The sequence below is a fragment of the Diorhabda carinulata genome, chromosome 4 (assembly GCF_026250575.1).
Source record: "Diorhabda carinulata isolate Delta chromosome 4, icDioCari1.1, whole genome shotgun sequence".
NCBI lineage: Eukaryota > Metazoa > Arthropoda > Insecta > Coleoptera > Chrysomelidae > Diorhabda > Diorhabda carinulata.
In genome coordinates this window covers 32,903,490-32,926,501 of record NC_079463.1, presented here as the reverse complement: position 1 = coordinate 32,926,501, position 23,012 = coordinate 32,903,490, and the positions used below count along the sequence as shown (strand labels likewise).

The following is a 23,012-nucleotide window of genomic DNA, read 5'->3' as shown; positions in this document are numbered from 1 at the left end:
ATTGGTCGTTTTTGATGTTCGAATTACGCGTAGTTTGATTGTAATAGTTGACGTCGTATTCGTAGAGGGCGTTAAAATATAATTAGATAGATAAATAGTTTCTACAAGGTGAGTCGGAAATGTTTAAAATATTGATATTTAAATTAAATAGAAGACTGCGTAGTTTGAACGGTAATTATTGACGTGTTATCCACCAGAGGGCCTTAAATTGATTATATTCATAATATCAATAAGATTTCGTTGGTTATTATGTTAAACAAATTCAAAACCGGCTAATTATGTACTTTTATTGTGACATGCAGAATTGAATCACTTTCACGGTAAAAAATTCGAGCGAAACAAAAAATAACTACTCGAAGTTGTGTTCGTGTGCTTTATGTGTTGTGAACGGGAGGCGGAAGTTGCCGGGATTTTATGGAGTTTTTTATATTTCGCAGTAAAGAGTAGTGAACGTTGTTTTTTGTTTTTTTTTATTTTTATTTTTAATAGGAACGGGATAAAAAGAGAATACGAATTTTTTCGGTACATATTGTATAGAGAAATGTTGTATATATGAATATTGAACGTAATCTACAAAGGACAGATAGGAAATTTCCCATAAAATAAAACTTGTAATGCTATTTCAAGTTTCTCAAGGGTTTTTAGAGGTTAACTTTTGGTTTTAACTCTTCGGTGGCCAATATATAACAGTAATCGTGACGCAACTCGAAGTTGTCGTGCATTAGAGAGAACTACTTGTTATAGAACCTTCTGGATGTATAATCGTGCCGTTAAATTACATATACGAGGCACATAGAAGAACGGAGGATCAGTTTTTTTTACTATCGTACATAACGTGATTTTTTTTGGTCGATTCTTTGATTAAAGTGAAGTTGACGAAGCGTGAGGGTTTATTTTTGACTAGTAGGGATGTTTTGAAAGGATATAACTTACAAATGAATCTTGTTTTATAGCCGACTGAAACGTACAGTTGAAATTGTAATGAAAATCACTCAAATTTATTTATTAGATATATCGAGATGTAACGGAATAAATCATTTAATGTTGTAATCAAATTATTTCGTATTGTTACTGTAATATTTTATCAGAAATGTCGGCCTTCGAAACAGTTGGAAACTATCATTAATTTTACTACAATTAAATGGAAAATTTAGCGTAGTAAGGCATAAATTTATGATGAATTTGCTCGGAGTTACATAATATTACTCCTTATAATTGGTATATTAAAACAAGAAATGGTAATTAGAGATAATGGATGTCTCCTTAAGAATATATTCGACGTAGGAATTATTAGAGAAAAGATATTTTTCGAAAACTAACGCCTAAAACTCCATCCTACTTATTAGAATCGAATCAGCATTAAAACAAAAACGGGGAATCGTTATTTTCACCATAACGGAGCGAAATATTTGGAGAAAAAAAATCGCCTGGATTCAAATCTAGAGAATACGGTGGCAAACATTTTCATTGCTTTCGAAAGGTACTTATAGAATTACCCTCGTATAATAATAATCGGTTTTAATCGTTTACCACTATTCCAATTATTGGCTGAAGTATTTTCGTAGAAAAAAAATTATAATTAGCGGTGTTTTTTTGACTTAAAGTTCGGTAAGTTTGAACGACGACAATTGCGCGAGGAGCATGCGCGAACGAGGCGTACAAATAGAAAGTTTCGAAGGGGAGACAAATATTTAGGTGTTGTAATAACTTTTTATTAATAATTGCTTTCGGTTAAAGCTAAACATTCATAATATTCCGCGTATGTTTTCGAATGATATATCTAAACGACCATTTTCGATAATGACCGACGATTTGCATAAACCAATTTCAAAGTTTTGTCTGCAACGTCTCTTGTTCGAGTATGTGTGTTATTTAAGTGTGTACGTGACAAATTTTGTCGAAATTTACTGCAGTTTCGTATGGTATTTGTATAGTGGATGATACCATTTTTACAAATCGGTATAGTACGGTAAATAAAGGTCGAAAATATACCGATCCTGAAAAGATTGTTCGAGGGATTGATTTTTTTTTTATTGGCAGGTATTACAGTCCTCAAATTACTTATCGGAAAAAAACACGTGGAAGGTACCGGGAGAATGGCTCAAAGTTTGCGTTTTTCTCCAATAACTGGCGAAATATGGCACTTGGGGGGTTCTATTTGGGCTTAAAATGAAGATTAATTCGTTGTCTATAAAAATGGTTCTAATGATTTTTTTAGCAACATCAATATTTTTCGCGAAAACGGGCTTTCGAAAAAATTCTGACACTCTGAAAATAGTGCAGTTTCTGTTCGAATTTAAGGCCGAGGAGTTTAAAAATTTCCATCTATTTGGAGGCGTGGATTTTTTCCGTATTTCGTAAATAATAAACTTGAAATGTATATCAGTGAAAAGATCAGAATTTTTGGTTTTTTGAAAACTATTCTTGAAATGAAAAAAATCGAGGGTGAAGACAAAATAAAACTACGGAATTTGAGGAAAAAATGGAAAGAGGTACTAAACTAAAAAGGAGACATTTTCAAGTTTTTTAAAAACTCTAAAAAATCCAAAAAAAAAACGATCTTAAAAAATACGTTTTTTGTTAATATACCCGGATGTTATGAAATTAATTTTCATGAATATGTTTAACACTTTTCAAGGCCCCAGAACTTTGAGCAGGATTTTCAGTATAAAAAACAAATTTTTCGAAAAAATAATCGGTATGACGTAATAGCTACGGATTTCCCCTTTCGAATGAATGCCCCAGAATCAAAAAAGATTCAAGTGAATAACTATTATTAACAAAAACATGATTTAATTGGATAATAATCGGGAAAAAATCGAGGAAAGACAAGTTTGAGCAGGATTTTCAGTATTAAAAACAAATTTTTCGAAAAAATAATCGGTATGACGTAATAGCTACGGATTTCCCCTTTCGAATGAATGCCCCAGAATCCAAAAAGATTCAACTGAATAACTATTATTAACAAAAACATGATTTAATTGGATAATAATCGGGAAAAAATCGATGAAAGACAAGTTTGAGCAGGATTTTCAGTATAAAAAACAAATTTTTCGAAAAAATAATCGGTATGACGTAATAGCTACGGATTTCCCCTTTCGAATGAATGCCCCAGAATTCAAAAAGATTCAACTGAATAACTATTATTAACAAAATCATGATTTAATTGGATAATAATCGGGAAAAAATCGAGGAAAGAGAACTTTGAGCAGGATTTTCAGTATAAAAAACAAATTTTTCGAAAAAATAATCGGTATGACGTAATAGCTACGGATTTCCCCTTTCGAATGAATGCCCCAGAATTCAAAAAGATTCAACTGAATAACTATTATTAACAAAATCATGATTTAATTGGATAATAATCGGGAAAAAATCGAGGAAAGACAAGTTTGAGCAGGATTTTCAGTATAAAAAACAAATTTTTCGAAAAAATAATCGGTATGACGTAATAGCTACGGATTTCCCCTTTCGAATGAATGCCCCAGAATCCAAAAAGATTCAACTGAATAACTATTATTAACAAAAACATGATTTAATTGGATAATAATCGGGAAAAAATCGATGAAAGAGAAGTTTGAGCAGGATTTTCAGTATAAAAAACAAATTTTTCGAAAAAATAATCGGTATGACGTAATACCTACGGATTTCCCCTTTCGAATGAATGCCCCAGAATCAAAAAAGATTCAAGTGAATAACTATTATTAACAAAAACATGATTTAATTGGATAATAATCGGGAAAAAATCGAGGAAAGACAAGTTTGAGCAGGATTTTCAGTATAAAAAACAAATTTTTCGAAAAAATAATCGGTATGACGTAATAGCTACGGATTTCCCCTTTCGAATGAATGCCCCAGAATCAAAAAAGATTCAAGTGAATAACTATTATTAACAAAAACATGATTTAATTGGATAATAATCGGGAAAAAATCGATGAAAGAGAAGTTTGAGCAGGATTTTCAGTATAAAAAACAAATTTTTCGAAAAAATAATCGGTATGACGTAATAGCTACGGATTTCCCCTTTCGAATGAATGCCCCAGAATCAAAAAAGATTCAATTGAATAACTATTATTAACAAAAACATGATTTTATTGGATAATAATCGGGAAAAAATCTATGAAAGACAAGTTTGAGCAGGATTTTCAGTATAAAAAACAAATTTTTCGAAAAAATAATCGGTATGACGTAATAGCTACGGATTTCCCCTTTCGAATGAATGCCTCAGAATTCAAAAAGATTCAACTGAATAACTATTATTAACAAAAACATGATTTAATTGGATAATAATCGGGAAAAAATCTATGAAAGACAAGTTTGAGCAGGATTTTCAGTATAAAAAACAAATTTTTCGAAAAAATAATCGGTATGACGTAATAGCTACGGATTTCCCCTTTCGAATGAATGCCCCAGAATCCAAAAAGATTCAACTGAATAACTATTATTAACAAAAACATGATTTAATTGGATAATAATCGGGAAAAAATCGATGAAAGACAAGTTTGAGCAGGATTTTCAGTATAAAAAACAAATTTTTCGAAAAAATAATCGGTATGACGTAATAGCTACGGATTTCCCCTTTCGAATGAATGCCCCAGAATTCAAAAAGATTCAACTGAATAACTATTATTAACAAAATCATGATTTAATTGGATAATAATCGGGAAAAAATCTATGAAAGACAAGTTTGAGCAGGATTTTCAGTATAAAAAACAAATTTTTCGAAAAAATAATCGGTATGACGTAATAGCTACGGATTTCCCCTTTCGAATGAATGCCTCAGAATTCAAAAAGATTCAACTGAATAACTATTATTAACAAAAACATGATTTAATTGGATAATAATCGGGAAAAAATCTATGAAAGACAAGTTTGAGCAGGATTTTCAGTATAAAAAACAAATTTTTCGAAAAAATAATCGGTATGACGTAATAGCTACGGATTTCCCCTTTCGAATGAATGCCCCAGAATCCAAAAAGATTCAACTGAATAACTATTATTAACAAAAACATGATTTAATTGGATAATAATCGGGAAAAAATCGATGAAAGACAAGTTTGAGCAGGATTTTCAGTATAAAAAACAAATTTTTCGAAAAAATAATCGGTATGACGTAATAGCTACGGATTTCCCCTTTCGAATGAATGCCCCAGAATTCAAAAAGATTCAACTGAATAACTATTATTAACAAAATCATGATTTAATTGGATAATAATCGGGAAAAAATCGAGGAAAGACAAGTTTGAGCAGGATTTTCAGTATAAAAAACAAATTTTTCGAAAAAATAATCGGTATGACGTAATAGCTACGGATTTCCCCTTTCGAATGAATGCCCCAGAATCCAAAAAGATTCAACTGAATAACTATTATTAACAAAAACATGATTTAATTGGATAATAATCGGGAAAAAATCTATGAAAGACAAGTTTGAGCAGGATTTTCAGTATAAAAAACAAATTTTTCGAAAAAATAATCGGTATGACGTAATAGCTACGGATTTCCCCTTTCGAATGAATGCCCCAGAATCCAAAAAGATTCAACTGAATAACTATTATTAACAAAATCATGATTTAATTGGATAATAATCGGGAAAAAATCTATGAAAGACAAGTTTGAGCAGGATTTTCAGTATAAAAAACAAATTTTTCGAAAAAATAATCGGTATGACGTAATAGCTACGGATTTCCCCTTTCGAATGAATGCCCCAGAATCCAAAAAGATTCAACTGAATAACTATTATTAACAAAAACATGATTTAATTGGATAATAATCGGGAAAAAATCGATGAAAGACAAGTTTGAGCAGGATTTTCAGTATAAAAAACAAATTTTTCGAAAAAATAATCGGTATGACGTAATAGCTACGGATTTCCCCTTTCGAATGAATGCCCCAGAATTCAAAAAGATTCAACTGAATAACTATTATTAACAAAATCATGATTTAATTGGATAATAATCGGGAAAAAATCGAGGAAAGACAAGTTTGAGCAGGATTTTCAGTATAAAAAACAAATTTTTCGAAAAAATAATCGGTATGACGTAATAGCTACGGATTTCCCCTTTCGAATGAATGCCCCAGAATTCAAAAAGATTCAACTGAATAACTATTATTAACAAAATCATGATTTAATTGGATAATAATCGGGAAAAAATCGATGAAAGACAAGTTTGAGCAGGATTTTCAGTATAAAAAACAAATTTTTCGAAAAAATAATCGGTATGACGTAATAGCTACGGATTTCCCCTTTCGAATGAATGCCCCAGAATCCAAAAAGATTCAATTGAATAACTATTATTAACAAAAACATGATTTAATTGGATAATAATCGGGAAAAAATCTATGAAAGACAAGTTTGAGCAGGATTTTCAGTATAAAAAACAAATTTTTCGAAAAAATAATCGGTATGACGTAATAGCTACGGATTTCCCCTTTCGAATGAATGCCTCAGAATTCAAAAAGATTCAACTGAATAACTATTATTAACAAAAACATGATTTAATTGGATAATAATCGGGAAAAAATCTATGAAAGACAAGTTTGAGCAGGATTTTCAGTATAAAAAACAAATTTTTCGAAAAAATAATCGGTATGACGTAATAGCTACGGATTTCCCCTTTCGAATGAATGCCCCAGAATCCAAAAAGATTCAATTGAATAACTATTATTAACAAAAACATGATTTAATTGGATAATAATCGGGAAAAAATCTATGAAAGACAAGTTTGAGCAGGATTTTCAGTATAAAAAACAAATTTTTCGAAAAAATAATCGGTATGACGTAATAGCTACGGATTTCCCCTTTCGAATGAATGCCCCAGAATCCAAAAAGATTCAATTGAATAACTATTATTAACAAAAACATGATTTAATTGGATAATAATCGGGAAAAAATCTATGAAAGACAAGTTTGAGCAGGATTTTCAGTATAAAAAACAAATTTTTCGAAAAAATAATCGGTATGACGTAATAGCTACGGATTTCCCCTTTCGAATGAATGCCCCAGAATCCAAAAAGATTCAACTGAATAACTATTATTAACAAAAACATGATTTAATTGGATAATAATCGGGAAAAAATCGATGAAAGAGAAGTTTGAGCAGGATTTTCAGTATAAAAAACAAATTTTTCGAAAAAATAATCGGTATGACGTAATAGCTATGGATTTCCCCTTTCGAATGAATGCCCCAAAATCCAAAAAGATTCAATTGAATAACTATTATTAACAAAAACATGATTTTATTGGATAATAATCGGGAAAAAATCTATGAAAGACAAGTTTGAGCAGGATTTTCAGTATAAAAAACAAATTTTTCGAAAAAATAATCGGTATGACGTAATAGCTACGGATTTCCCCTTTCGAATGAATGCCCCAGAATCCAAAAAGATTCAATTGAATAACTATTATTAACAAAATCATGATTTAATTGGATAATAATCGGGAAAAAATCGATGAAAGAGAAGTTTGAGCAGGATTTTCAGTATAAAAAACAAATTTTTCGAAAAAATAATCGGTATGACGTAATAGCTACGGATTTCCCCTTTCGAATGAATGCCCCAGAATCCAAAAAGATTCAACTGAATAACTATTATTAACAAAAACATGATTTAATTGGATAATAATCGGGAAAAAATCGATGAAAGAGAAGTTTGAGCAGGATTTTCAGTATAAAAAACAAATTTTTCGAAAAAATAATCGGTATGACGTAATAGCTATGGATTTCCCCTTTCGAATGAATGCCCCAAAATCCAAAAAGATTCAACTGAATAACTATTATCAAGAAAAATATGATTTAATTGGATAATAATCGAAAAATATCGATGAAAGACAAGTTTGAGCAGGATTTTCAGTATAAAAAACAAATTTTTCGAAAAAATAATCGGTATGACGTAATAGCTACGGATTTCCCCTTTCGAATGAATGCCCCAGAATCCAAAAAGATTCAACTGAATAACTATTATTAACAAAATCATGATTTAATTGGATAATAATCGGGAAAAAATCGATGAAAGAGAAGTTTGAGCAGGATTTTCAGTATAAAAAACAAATTTTTCGAAAAAATAATCGGTATGACGTAATAGCTACGGATTTCCCCTTTCGAATGAATGCCCCAGAATCCAAAAAGACTCAATTGAATAACTATTATTAACAAAAACATGATTTTATTGGATAATAATCGGGAAAAAATCTATGAAAGACAAGTTTGAGCAGGATTTTCAGTATAAAAAACAAATTTTTCGAAAAAATAATCGGTATGACGTAATAGCTACGGATTTCCCCTTTCGAATGAATGCCCCAGAATCCAAAAAGATTCAATTGAATAACTATTATTAACAAAAACATGATTTAATTGGATAATAATCGGGAAAAAATCTATGAAAGACAAGTTTGAGCAGGATTTTCAGTATAAAAAACAAATTTTTCGAAAAAATAATCGGTATGACGTAATAGCTACGGATTTCCCCTTTCGAATGAATGCCTCAGAATTCAAAAAGATTCAACTGAATAACTATTATTAACAAAAACATGATTTAATTGGATAATAATCGGGAAAAAATCTATGAAAGACAAGTTTGAGCAGGATTTTCAGTATAAAAAACAAATTTTTCGAAAAAATAATCGGTATGACGTAATAGCTACGGATTTCCCCTTTCGAATGAATGCCCCAGAATCCAAAAAGATTCAACTGAATAACTATTATTAACAAAAACATGATTTAATTGGATAATAATCGGGAAAAAATCGAGGAAAGACAAGTTTGAGCAGGATTTTCAGTATTAAAAACAAATTTTTCGAAAAAATAATCGGTATGACGTAATAGCTACGGATTTCCCCTTTCGAATGAATGCCCCAGAATCCAAAAAGATTCAATTGAATAACTATTATTAACAAAAACATGATTTAATTGGATAATAATCGGGAAAAAATCTATGAAAGACAAGTTTGAGCAGGATTTTCAGTATAAAAAACAAATTTTTCGAAAAAATAATCGGTATGACGTAATAGCTACGGATTTCCCCTTTCGAATGAATGCCTCAGAATTCAAAAAGATTCAACTGAATAACTATTATTAACAAAAACATGATTTAATTGGATAATAATCGGGAAAAAATCTATGAAAGACAAGTTTGAGCAGGATTTTCAGTATAAAAAACAAATTTTTCGAAAAAATAATCGGTATGACGTAATAGCTACGGATTTCCCCTTTCGAATGAATGCCCCAGAATCCAAAAAGATTCAACTGAATAACTATTATTAACAAAAACATGATTTAATTGGATAATAATCGGGAAAAAATCGAGGAAAGACAAGTTTGAGCAGGATTTTCAGTATTAAAAACAAATTTTTCGAAAAAATAATCGGTATGACGTAATAGCTACGGATTTCCCCTTTCGAATGAATGCCCCAGAATCCAAAAAGATTCAACTGAATAACTATTATTAACAAAAACATGATTTAATTGGATAATAATCGGGAAAAAATCGATGAAAGAGAAGTTTGAGCAGGATTTTCAGTATAAAAAACAAATTTTTCGAAAAAATAATCGGTATGACGTAATAGCTACGGATTTCCCCTTTCGAATGAATGCCCCAGAATCCAAAAAGATTCAACTGAATAACTATTATTAACAAAAACATGATTTAATTGGATAATAATCGGGAAAAAATCGAGGAAAGACAAGTTTGAGCAGGATTTTCAGTATTAAAAACAAATTTTTCGAAAAAATAATCGGTATGACGTAATAGCTACGGATTTCCCCTTTCGAATGAATGCCCCAGAATCCAAAAAGATTCAATTGAATAACTATTATTAACAAAAACATGATTTAATTGGATAATAATCGGGAAAAAATCTATGAAAGACAAGTTTGAGCAGGATTTTCAGTATAAAAAACAAATTTTTCGAAAAAATAATCGGTATGACGTAATAGCTACGGATTTCCCCTTTCGAATGAATGCCTCAGAATTCAAAAAGATTCAACTGAATAACTATTATTAACAAAAACATGATTTAATTGGATAATAATCGGGAAAAAATCTATGAAAGACAAGTTTGAGCAGGATTTTCAGTATAAAAAACAAATTTTTCGAAAAAATAATCGGTATGACGTAATAGCTACGGATTTCCCCTTTCGAATGAATGCCCCAGAATCCAAAAAGATTCAACTGAATAACTATTATTAACAAAAACATGATTTAATTGGATAATAATCGGGAAAAAATCGAGGAAAGACAAGTTTGAGCAGGATTTTCAGTATTAAAAACAAATTTTTCGAAAAAATAATCGGTATGACGTAATAGCTACGGATTTCCCCTTTCGAATGAATGCCCCAGAATCCAAAAAGATTCAACTGAATAACTATTATTAACAAAAACATGATTTAATTGGATAATAATCGGGAAAAAATCGATGAAAGAGAAGTTTGAGCAGGATTTTCAGTATAAAAAACAAATTTTTCGAAAAAATAATCGGTATGACGTAATAGCTACGGATTTCCCCTTTCGAATGAATGCCCCAGAATCCAAAAAGATTCAACTGAATAACTATTATTAACAAAAACATGATTTAATTGGATAATAATCGGGAAAAAATCGATGAAAGAGAAGTTTGAGCAGGATTTTCAGTATAAAAAACAAATTTTTCGAAAAAATAATCGGTATGACGTAATAGCTATGGATTTCCCCTTTCGAATGAATGCCCCAAAATCCAAAAAGATTCAACTGAATAACTATTATCAAGAAAAATATGATTTAATTGGATAATAATCGAAAAATATCGATGAAAGACAAGTTTGAGCAGGATTTTCAGTATAAAAAACAAATTTTTCGAAAAAATAATCGGTATGACGTAATAGCTATGGATTTCCCCTTTCGAATGAATTTTAATTCATGAAAAAATACCAATTTTTACACGAGTTATTAAACAATTTATCCGTACCCGCCATATTCCGGCAATTATTGACGAAAAACGGGTTTTTGACACCGTACAATCGAGCTAGAGAATATTACCTAACCTCAAACAACTACGTAATCTCGAAGATAAACAACTTAGGATGCTTTAGAAAACAAAACGTGTAATAAATAGTATTATTAACAAAAATAATTTTTAAAAGTGTCATAATCATAAGAAAATTCTCTTACAATAATAAAAAAGATTCGAAAGAAAAGACAATAAAAACAAAAGGAAATATCTCCGTTAATTAGTAGAAAAGCATCCTCTCGTTTCCGTCCTAACGATGAAAAGTAATTTGATCTCGGTAAAGAGGGTGAAAAGTTAGATTAACCGAGCTTGAAAGAGATCTTAGTCTTAGTTAAAAGGACGACGGGACTGACTGTAGGGGGTCTTGTGACAACTTTCGAGTTTGATTTGGTTTTATCTCCATACCGGTAATTGCGAAAATATGACGATCTCCAAAACAAAATTAAAACGAATATTTCAAATATACTTATATATTATGAACCGTCAAATTAACTGATTCGGGGGTTAATTTCGCTTTAGATACGAGATTCAACGTTCCAAATAAACGAAACACTAAAATATGATACAATCTAATATGGGACAAACAAGTAGATAACTTCTAATAAGAATATAACTGGTCAAACTTGTAATTTATCAAATTTTACGTAATAATCTATTTGAGATGTGTTAGTATGGCGTGATGATGTAATTAATTATCATTTTTCAACGATTCAAATCCCGAAAAACGAATAGTAAGTTCAAGCTTTGCTCTATCGGAAATATGAGACAATTGGCAACGCCAAGAGTTTTCGTATGATGAATTTCGGAAAATACGAAAAAAATCAACCCTCAACCCAAAATCCTTCGTTTTCCGAGGTTATTGTACCCGAATGCGACTTCCTAGAGATCGAACACCCACCATACATCCCTGATCCGGTCCTATCCGACTATTTGTCGTCCGCAAAGGATGAAAGATGCTGGTACAAAGAGAGCTAAAGGAAAAATATTTTCTCAAAAAAAACCTACTAATTTTGATTTGGTAGGCGCCGTAGAATGTTTAGGATGAAATTTTAACGAAACGTTTTCTCTAATTTCATTCCTTTCCGACTTTAATCATTATTTCCTTTTATTGCGGTAACATTATGTCCGAACTACTGTCAATGTCCGGCACAAAGATAAAAACGAATATTCTTTTGTCTGTTCTCCAGACTAGCACCGACATCGTATCAGTTTTTCAAAGGGAAAACGTGATAAGCCGTAATTTGTTTTCGGTTCATGTCCAACAAATAGCGAATGAAATCTTTCTACGATTATTCGACCAATACACGGTATTTTTTCGAATTAAAGTGTGTATTTTTAATTAATAGTAATTTACGAAAGGGCAAATAACTTTTTTTCACCAATTAACGCCGCTATTAATATTTATATACGAGGTTTGGCTATTAAATAACGAACTTTTGGTTAGGATTTTCTGGCACCGACTTCGCAAAGACTTTTGTCAAATGTAAAATTTTTTTAAACGTTTATTTATCGGCATTTGCAGCATCGACAATCATTCGACGATCTGCACGTTCAATTTGATTGATTTTTGTCACTGTTTTCGTAGTTGAAACAGTCACAGGGCGACTTGGACGCTGATCATCTTCATTGTCCTTTCGGCTCTCACTAAAGCGTTTACACCGCTCAAAAACACGCTCACGACATAGGGAATCGTCCCCATAGGCCTCTTGCGACAATTTATGGTGCACAAATACTATAAAAGTGACGGAAACTCGTCTACGGCGCCCTCTAGTCTGGTTATTTAATAGTCAGACCTCGTATATATTTTTTTTTGTTTGACGTGGAGCTGCGGAAATAAATAATAAATATTTTTAACGTTAAAACTCACCGTTTCTGTTCTCGCTGTCGGCCGGTTTCATCTGAATTGGATGATGCATCTGAAACAGACATTTAAGTGAATTAGTGAGGATTCACAGATTTACAGGATACGCCAACTAATCCTTACTGCAGGTGTACGGAATCCATGCGGACTTTCTGAATATACAGTGTCGAGAAATAATATTGATTATATTTGGTTTTTCTCTCGGAAAACTGTATATTTTCAATTATTATTATGTCGAAATATCAAGGAATGTAATAAAATTTTTGACATGCTTGTATAAAAAATTCTGTATTTCCGAAACTATTCGGGATATCGATTTATTTTTGACATAAATCAATTGAGAAAATGTCCATCTAAGTGACTATCTATATTATATTCCTTAAAATCTATAGTTTTCAGAAATATACGGGGTTAAAGTTGAAGTAAATGTTTTTTCGAAAAATAACACTATTAAAATTTGTAGTACTTACAGTTGTGAACTGGCAACGTTGTAATACAAAAAAATCGAAAGAGGAACGTCGATACTATCATAGAAAAAATACTACGGCTCAGTCGTGATTATACAAAGCGAGTTATATGACATAAAGTAAGAAGTTATGAAAAAAAATTTCAAATTTCAAAGGGGGGCCCTTTACTCTAAAATTAGAAGAAAAAATTTTATTAAATTTCTCTATAGAGGAGTTTTTTGATACGAGGAGTTCGAAAAAGATATCAGTTACTCGAAAAAAAAATTATTATAGTCGAAAAATTGAGGAAAACTGATGAAAATTGAATTTTCCGGAAAACTATACATTTAATCCGAAAACTAACATGATTTTTGGATTTTTCGGAAAAAAATACATGATATCCCATGATTTTTACCATACTTTCACTATTAAAACGTATTTTCAACTATTATGTCAAAAAATCTAGAAATTTCAAAAAAACTTTGACATGCTTGTATGAAAAATTCTATATTTTCGAAACCATTCGGAATATAGATTTATTTTTGACATAAATCCATTCAGAAAAGATCCATCTAAGTGACTATTTATATTATATTACTTAAAATCTATATTTTTCAGAAATATACAGGATTAAAGTTGTAGTAAATGTTTTTTCAAAAAATAACACTATATAAATTTGTAGTACCTACAGTTGTGAACTGGCAACGTTGTAATACAAAAAAATCGAAAGAGGAACGTCGATACTATCATAGAAAAAATACTACGGCTCAGTCGTGATTATACAAAGCAAGTTATATGGCATAAAGTTAGAAGTTTTGAAAAAAAATTTCAGATTTCAAAGGGGGCCCTTTGATCTGAAAGTAGTAAAAAAAATTGTTTCAGATTTTGTTAAATTTTTATATAAACGGGTTTTTTGATACGAGGAGTTCGAAAAAAATATCAGTTACTCGAAAAAAAAATTATTATAGTCGAAAAATTGAGGAAAACTGATGAAAATTGAATTTTCCGGAAAACTATACATTTAATCCGAAAACTAACATGATTTTTGGATTTTTCGGAAAAAAATACATGATATCCCATGATTTTTACCATACTTTCACTATTAAAACGTATTTTCAACTATTATGTCAAAAAATCTAGAAATTTCAAAAAAACTTTGACATGCTTGTATGAAAAATTCTATATTTTCGAAACCATTCGGAATATAGATTTATTTTTGACATAAATCCATTCAGAAAAGATCCATCTAAGTGACTATTTATATTATATTACTTAAAATCTATATTTTTCAGAAATATACAGGATTAAAGTTGTAGTAAATGTTTTTTCAAAAAATAACACTATATAAATTTGTAGTACCTACAGTTGTGAACTGGCAACGTTGTAATACAAAAAAATCGAAAGAGGAACGTCGATACTATCATAGAAAAAATACTACGGCTCAGTCGTGATTATACAAAGCAAGTTATATGACATAAAGTTAGAAGTTATGAAAAAAAATTTCAGATTTCGAAGGGGGGCCCTTTGTTCTAAGAATAGAAAAAAAAATTGTTTCAGATTTTGTTGAATTTCTGTATAAAGGGGTTTTTTGATACGAGAAAATCGAAAAAGATATCAGTTACTCGAAAAAAAAATTATTATAGTCGGAAAATTGAGGAAAACTGATGAAAATTGAATTTTCCGGAAAACTATACATTTAATCTGAAAACTAACATGATTTTTGGATTTTTCGGAAAAAAATACATGATATCCCATGATTTTTACCATACTTTCACTATTAAAACGTATTTTCAACTATTATGTCAAAAAATCTAGAAATTTCTAAAAAACTTTGACATGCTTGTATGAAAAATTCTATATTTTCGAAACCATTCGGAATATAGATTTATTTTTGACATAAATCCATTCAGAAAAGATCCATCTAAGTGACTATTTATATTATATTACTTAAAATCTATATTTTTCAGAAATATACAGGATTAAAGTTGTAGTAAATGTTTTTTCGAAAAATAACACTATTAAAATTTGTAGTACCTACAGTTGTGAACTGGCAACGTTGTAATACAAAAAAATCGAAAGAGGAACGTCGATACTATCATAGAAAAAATACTACAGGTCAGTCGTGATTATACAAAGCAAGTTATATGGCTTACAGTTAGAAGCTAAGAAACAAATTTCGTATTTCAAAGGGGGGCCTTTTGCCCTACAAATAGACAAAAAATTTTGTTAAATTTCTGTATAAAGGGGTTTTTTGATACGAGAAAATCGAAAAAGATATCAGTTACTCGAAAAAAAAAATTATTATAGTCGAAAAATTGAGGAAAACTGATGAAAATTGAATTTTCCGGAAAACTATACATTTAATTCGAAAACTAACATGATTTTTGGATTTTCCGGAAAAAAATACATGATATCCCATGATTTTTACCATACTTTCACTATTAAAACGTATTTTCAACTATTATATGCAAAAATCTCTAAAATTTCTAAAAATTTTTCAAAAATTTTGGCATGCTTGTATAAAAAATTCTATATTTTCGAAACCATTCGGAATATAGATTTATTTTTGACATAAATCCATTCAGAAAAGATCCATCTAAGTGACTATTTATATTATATTACTTAAAATCTATATTTTTCAGAAATATACAGGATTAAAGTTGTAGTAAATGTTTTTTCGAAAAATAACACTGTGTAAATTTGTAGTACCTACAGTTGTGAATTAGCAACGTTGTAATACAACAAAATCGAAAGAAAAACGTTGATTCTATCATAGAAAAAATACTACAGGTCAGTCGTGATTATACAAAGCAAGTTATATGGCTTACAGTTAGAAGCTAAGAAACAAATTTCGTATTTCAAAGGGGGGCCCTTTGATCTGAAATTAGAAACAAAATGGTTTCAAATTTTGTTAAATTTTTGTACAAAATAGTCTTTCGATAAGAGGACTTCGAAAAAACACATCGGTTGCTCGGAAAAAATCTATTACAAGCGGAAAAATGAATAGATTTTCTGGAAAATTAAATTGATTCAGAAATTGATATTTACCCAGATAACTTTTATAGAATATATTCAATTTAACATAATTTTTCAAATTATTTTTTTTTCACGAAAAAACTTCCCGAAATTCCTTTGTTAAAAGCTTGATATTTTGAAAAAAAAAATTACCATTTTCAATTAACATCTCACATTTTCCAATATCATCAATACCAACACACTTTTCATAATTTTTATTTTTATTTCTACAATCGTATCACCAAAAAATAACTTCACATTCTAAGCAAAGAAAATTGGAAAAATTATTCACACTGACAGGGTCGGGTCGAATTAGAATATAATAGGTCATAATTGATTATTATTGCTGGCATTAACTAACCCACAATCAACCCCAATCATCCCCAATCTTATTATAATTGACTTAAAAGTATACATTATATATACGAGGGTGGTCCAACAAAGACCATAAACTTTTCCCAACGATCTTCAATATGTTCGATACCCGTCAAGTCCCCGGGGAAAAAAAAATAATCCAAGGGGCTAAATCTGGCGAATATGGTTGCAATAACGAAATTTGCGAGATTTCTAGGCCGTTTTTGCTTGACGTTTTCGCTCAAACTTTGCAATAAAACTCGCCGTTGATTAATAAATTTTTACCAATTTTCTTTAATAGATTAACAAAATTTATTTACCTTATCACTTTTCCTTTAATATAACACTTTAATAAAACTTTAATAATTCCCAAACCGACTTTTTTAAATCGCCGGCATCCATTAAAGAAACATTATCTTCGTCATTATGCGGCAGCATCAATCCTCCGCATCCAACGGGATAACCCCCGGAGAAAGAAAAAAAAAAAAAAAGGGTTCAATAATGTAAAACAATTACGAGCCTCGGCGTGTTTCTCAAGTCTTCGTTAGTAAGATTGGACTGCGCCGAGTATTACATTCAAAAATTAAAAAAAAAAACGTTTTTTTTTTTTAATTTTACGAGAGTAGTTCCACATAGTAGCGTCCGTAGACGCGTTTTCGGTATTACAAAACTATTTTTATCGAATTTCAACAACAATTTCCGAATTCGTCGCAAGACGCACCAGGAATTCTTAAAAACGGGCTCTGTTGTCGACGCGCCGCCGAACTAATTTAATTTTACAAGGGAAAAACTCTTTTAAAATCAAATTTTCTTATATATACACCGACAAGATTTTATCTTCGCTATCGATAGAATCGAAAACTACTTTCGATTCATTTTATTTTCGGCGAAGTCAGCAGAAAGAAGCTTGTTTTTCACGAATAAACGCGTGCAATTCGTCATCGCCTTTTCTTTCTCATTACTTTTCGTCCCTGACCTCGTAAATGGAGTGAAATCCCGATCCTTCAACAGTGACACTCAAATTAATGGAGAACCGACCAGGTTGCAAATCCACGCAAATTTCGCAAACGGCGGAGATTGAGAAAAACGAACTGGGAAAAAAATAAATGGATTCAGAACGGCGGCCCTTGTTAATTTCGTATTTGTACATACATTTTTTTATTAAAAAATTGCACATTTTCGGAGAAAAATCGCCGATCAAAGTTTTCAGCAATTTACGAAAGAAATCGTTAACAAAAGGAGTTTTTTTCTTACAAAACTTCTTGTCTCCGCATCAACTGATGAAAATACTGCCCGAGTTACCTTCCAACTTCCCAAATTTTGCAAACATGGCAACACTGATGAGAATATGTCAAATCTGACACTGGCATCGTAAAATTTGACGAATTTTTATTGGCGAAAGTACCCAGAATGTGGATTAAATCGAATAAGAATACGCCGAGCAACTCGCCTCGACTTTTGGTGATGAAGCACCATCTTGACCAACCGTGTTTAGCTGGTTTTCGTCAAAAGTGCGATAAGCTCAATCACGTTGCTTCAAAAAACCGTCTATAAGATCTAGACAGACGACGAATCACGGATCCCTGGATCATGGATAACTGGACGTATCGTCTCTGTTCCATCGGCGCACCAGCTTTTGTTTGCTACAAGTGTAGAAGAAAAAATCGAAGAAACCAATCGCAGAATCGTCGAAGCGACCTCCAATTCATTACTCGATTCGATTAAAAAGGTTTTTGGTCTTTCAAAACATCGAATTGATGAATATGAATGAAGTTTTTCTACACCTGAAGAAAATGCATTCAACCAACGATTGGTTGAAACTAAAGTCCGGTGTATGTGAAGCAAATTCAAGACTTTAAGTTCTAAAAGAACAGTTGTTTTAATCCTCGGTACGATACGTCAACTAAAATATTGATCCGTGGCTTAAACGTTCCGAATAAGCCGAATTAGCCATGGGACTACGCCTCACGCGAATTTTCCATTATTCCAGACAGTGCAGGACGTTTTTTCCGTTCGAAACGCGCGCTGATTTTCATTTCACGTCATTCAACTGATTCAAGAAAAATTTAGGAATCGCACGATGCAAGATACGTCGAATAATGTGCGTGGTCTAACATCGATCACACCAATACTTAGCAGACGGTCATATCGAACGAAATTACCAACTTAAACCAACTGTACAGTACGTGGAAACAACAAAAATCCATTACTATACACTTGATAAATTTTGAGATCCGGTTATAGTTTTTCCAAGCTTCTATATAAAGCAACGGCTACACTGGTTTGCCTACAAACATGGTTTGGTAAAAATTCGACCGTTTGAAATGATTTAAAAGTATATTAAACCTTTTTATGACTGGTTCCTTGTAATTTCGATACAAATCTTCACTAAACTACTAAACTAAACACTAAACTATCGATTTCGATAATTTGTCTAGTGTAGAAGAAAAAATCGAAGAAACCAATCGCAGAATCGTCGAAGCGAGCTCCAATTCATTACTCGATTCGATTAAAAAGGTTTTTGGTCTTTCAAAACATCGAATTGATGTATATGAATGAAGTTTTTCTATACCTGAACTAATGTCCGGTGTATGTAAAGCAAATTCGAGACTTTAAGTTCTAAAAGAACAGTTGTTTTAATCCTCGGTACGATACGTCAACTAAAATATTGATCCGTGGCTCAAACGTTCCGAATAAGCCGAATTAGCCATGGGACTACTGACTGAAGATGTCGGGAAAAACATTAGAGACTCAGGGTGTCTTCATAACTGGTCTAAAAACACCGACACCAAAAAAATCTGCGTCCACGTACAAAAATATGTTGAATGTTTCAAGTTTCTATAAATTTTTAATCGCTTGTTTAAGTTTGGAAGCCTGTTTATGACCCCAACTATCTACTTTTTGACTTTTCTTTGTCCTAATTATATATTTGTTCATTAGGAATCACCAATAGTTAATTTATTGTTTCTAATTGCGGAGTAATGAATCTTTGACATTAATTCACGGGTGCGTATGTCTGTTTGTTGATTTTCCGTTCCTCTAAATCCTCATAGACACATCGACCAATTTGTCAAATTATAATTAATGTCTAAATTGTCTAAATTTGTTCGGATATACTTATCATCAAACATCTCAAATACCACTCGTATAACAACGACTTCCGAACTTTATGTTGGTAATACCGAATTTGACGTATTCACATCGGTGTTGCCACATCTCAAAACTCGATTAGAAACCTTGGAAAAATGTCTAAAATGAATTGTTTCGATATTTTCAACCACGAAACTATCATATAAAAAATTCATTTCGAAACAAGATATTTTCCCATTATTATAGTCGTTATTTCAGCTTTGCATGTTTATCTTCTTTAGTACTTGTTCTAATATTTTAGTATCTGACTCGACCTGACGTTTAGACCCCTCGAGACTTTAGATGTTAGATGGTTTGGAAGTAGCAACTCGACGGGAGTATACTAAAAATTGTTAGGGATCCCAACAAGATTCTACGCGAAATTTTTATGTAAATAATGATTTAATACGAAACTTTATATATTCAACGTTGTTTTTATCTATTACCTAAGTTTTTTTTGCGCAATACGTAACTTCTTCAGGAGATTCTTAATTACCAAGAGGAAAAATCTCTCGGAAATATTGTTGTACATTTGCGTATGGAATATCTTCTTTAAAAATGAATTCCACGTGTCCTATTTAAAGGAAATTAAAAGGATTTTTAGTATAAAGGGTAATAACTGGATTTACCACTACATATTTGAATCAAAACGTTAAATTTCATCGAATTGAGTCGTCTCTGTAAAAGTTACGGATTGTTAACCATTGGGCGAGAGCCGTCCCTGGCTTTAACATAATAGTGTAGAATTATTTATTCCCTCAAACATACTACAATGAACAAAACGTTTTCATCCATTAAAAATTCATAATATTCGAATGTATAATATTTAAATACGAGGTCTGGCTATTGAATAACGAGACTGCGCGTCTAGAGGGCGCCCTAGACGGGCGGGGTATTTAAATATCTTGTCTATACACGTCCCGAAACACGTTTCAGTCACTATTGGAATATAGCTGCAACGTTAAATTGAAAAAAACTCCAACTAAATGATATAAATTGTTGCAAAAGTCCTACGGGGATAATTTCCTGTGTCGTGCGCGTGTTTTTGAGTGGTTTAAACGCTTTAGTGAAGCCCTGAAGATGACCAGCGGCCGGATCGTCCAGAAACAGTGACCAAAATCAACCAAATTGATAAATAAATAAACTGTTAAAAAGATTTTAGTTTGTGCGAAGTTGGTGCCAAAAAATCTGACTCTTAGACCAAAAGATCTGATTCCAAACGGACCCGATTTGAGTCTATGGAAGCGATAAAGCAAAAAACGACACAACTCTTATCAGATCGTCACCAAAGAGGACTTCCAGCACTAATTCTGTGTACGAATTTGGAATAATTTTTATAATAAAACCTTTTTTTCGTAAACAGTTTCGTTATTTATTAGCCAGACCTCGTATAAGTTGTGATTTCGAAATTTTTAATGTCTATAACTCGTATGGGAAAATTTTTTTCATGTAACAGCACAATTTTAGTTTTATATTGATAAAAAAACTGTCTAATTCGAAAGTTTTTTTTAATTCAATTTGTTTCGGTTTTTTGAATTTATCCAGGATTCAATCCTGCTTCATATTTCCTAGATTTTTGACAATTTTCTTGCGTAAATTTTCCAAAAACGTCTCTGTCCGTTCGGTACCCCAACGATTGTCTAGATTACGTGTTTACGTTACAAAGAGGGCGGTATTCACCCAATGATTTAACGCAGCAGATCTGCCTAGTGAAAAGTTAGTTTTTTTCCCTTTTTTTCCTCTTTAGAAAACCCCGAACGATATTTATTACGATGCGTGACAGTAGAGGTTAATCGAGAGAACACGGTATACACACCGCGATGATAGGGAATTGAAAAAAATAAATAAAAATAGTTAATTAAAGCGTCAATCTCGTAAACCTAACTGTATAATAACCTGTATCGGAGTATAAAGCTTCGTCATTCAACCATATCGTACGGAAAATTACTCTCATTCAAAATATCGCGAATGTGTGCCCGTAATCCGTACTCCAGACTCTTCCCATCCATCACCCAACACTTGATACGACATTCGGAAGCCGAGTGTCATTGGCAAAAGCCCACTTCAATAGCTCCACACACAATGCAATGTTGCCGCACGACAAATTTCGATAAAACTAAAACGTATATGACGAATTCGTGGTATTCTATTCTCTGTATACTAAAAGTGGCTATTAAATAACGAGACTGTACGCCTCACGCGAATTTTCCGTTATTCCAGACAGTGCAGGACGTTTTTTTCTGTTCGAAACGCGCGCTGTTTTTCATTTCACGTCATTCAACTGATTCTAGAAAGATTTAGGAATCGCGCGATGCAAGATACGTCGAATAATGTGCGTGGTCTAACATCGATCATACGAATACTTAGCAGACGGTCATATCGAACGAAATTACCAACTTAAACCAACTGTACAGTACGTGGAAACAACAAAAATCCATTACTATACAGAATGATAAATTTTGAGATCCGGTTATAGTTTTTCCAAGCTTCTATATAAAACAACGGCTACGCTGGTTTGCCTACAAACATCGTTTGGTAAAAATTCGACCGTTTGAAATGATTTCAAAGTATATTAAACCTTTTTATGACTGGTTCCTTGTAATTTCGATACAAATCTTCACTAAACTACTAAACTAAACACTAAACTATTGATTTCGATAATTTATCTAGAGAGCGAATAAAAAAAAAAAGCCAAACATAGAATTAAAAGCTAGTCTGGTACGATATGTTCAAAATTAACTATCAAAAACTCCCTGTATTTTGTTGATTTCGATGTATATTATCATTTTTTATATACGAAATTAAAAATGACGTATTTGACTTACCCCGTTCAAAGTCTTCACATTATGCAGAGCGTCTTGTGCCTGAAGGGCGGCTTTCCTTGTGAAAAATGTCACGAAACAACAACCTGCAACAAATATTTTAATTTTTGTCATTCAGTTACTCGGAAAATGAAAAAAATACGAATATCATATCAATTTCGTATAAAAAATCCCCACGCAGCAAGCTATTGCCAAGTTTGAACATATTTCGCCTTGTATATTTATTATTTCATGAATCTACGAAGGTTTCTACTTAAATTTTAGAAATATGGCAACAGCGAACATATCAAATCTGACACTGTCATCTTAAAGTTTGACATTTGACACGAATCGTGTGATATACCGAGAGGTTGAGGCATATTTTGGCGAACATTCAATATTTCGAATGTCAAAATGTCGATTTTTTCGCG

General features: G+C 31.5%; 1 protein-coding gene across 14 annotated transcripts in view; it reads right to left on the bottom strand.

The window, feature by feature from the left end:
* Positions 1–23,012, bottom strand: part of LOC130893243 (CUGBP Elav-like family member 2) — a 208,061-nt gene that overhangs the window by 48,564 nt on the left and 136,485 nt on the right. For all 14 annotated transcript variants that reach the window (XR_009059173.1, XR_009059174.1, XR_009059175.1 and 11 more), the window contains 2 exons: positions 22,606–22,688; positions 12,843–12,891 (listed from right to left, as the gene is read on the bottom strand). Coding sequence is in view for 8 of the 14 variants with exons in the window: in XM_057799178.1 (XP_057655161.1) it covers positions 12,843–12,891; positions 22,606–22,688 (132 nt within the window). In the remaining 6 variants the exon portion in view is untranslated. The remainder of the gene's footprint in view (positions 1–12,842; positions 12,892–22,605; positions 22,689–23,012) is intronic.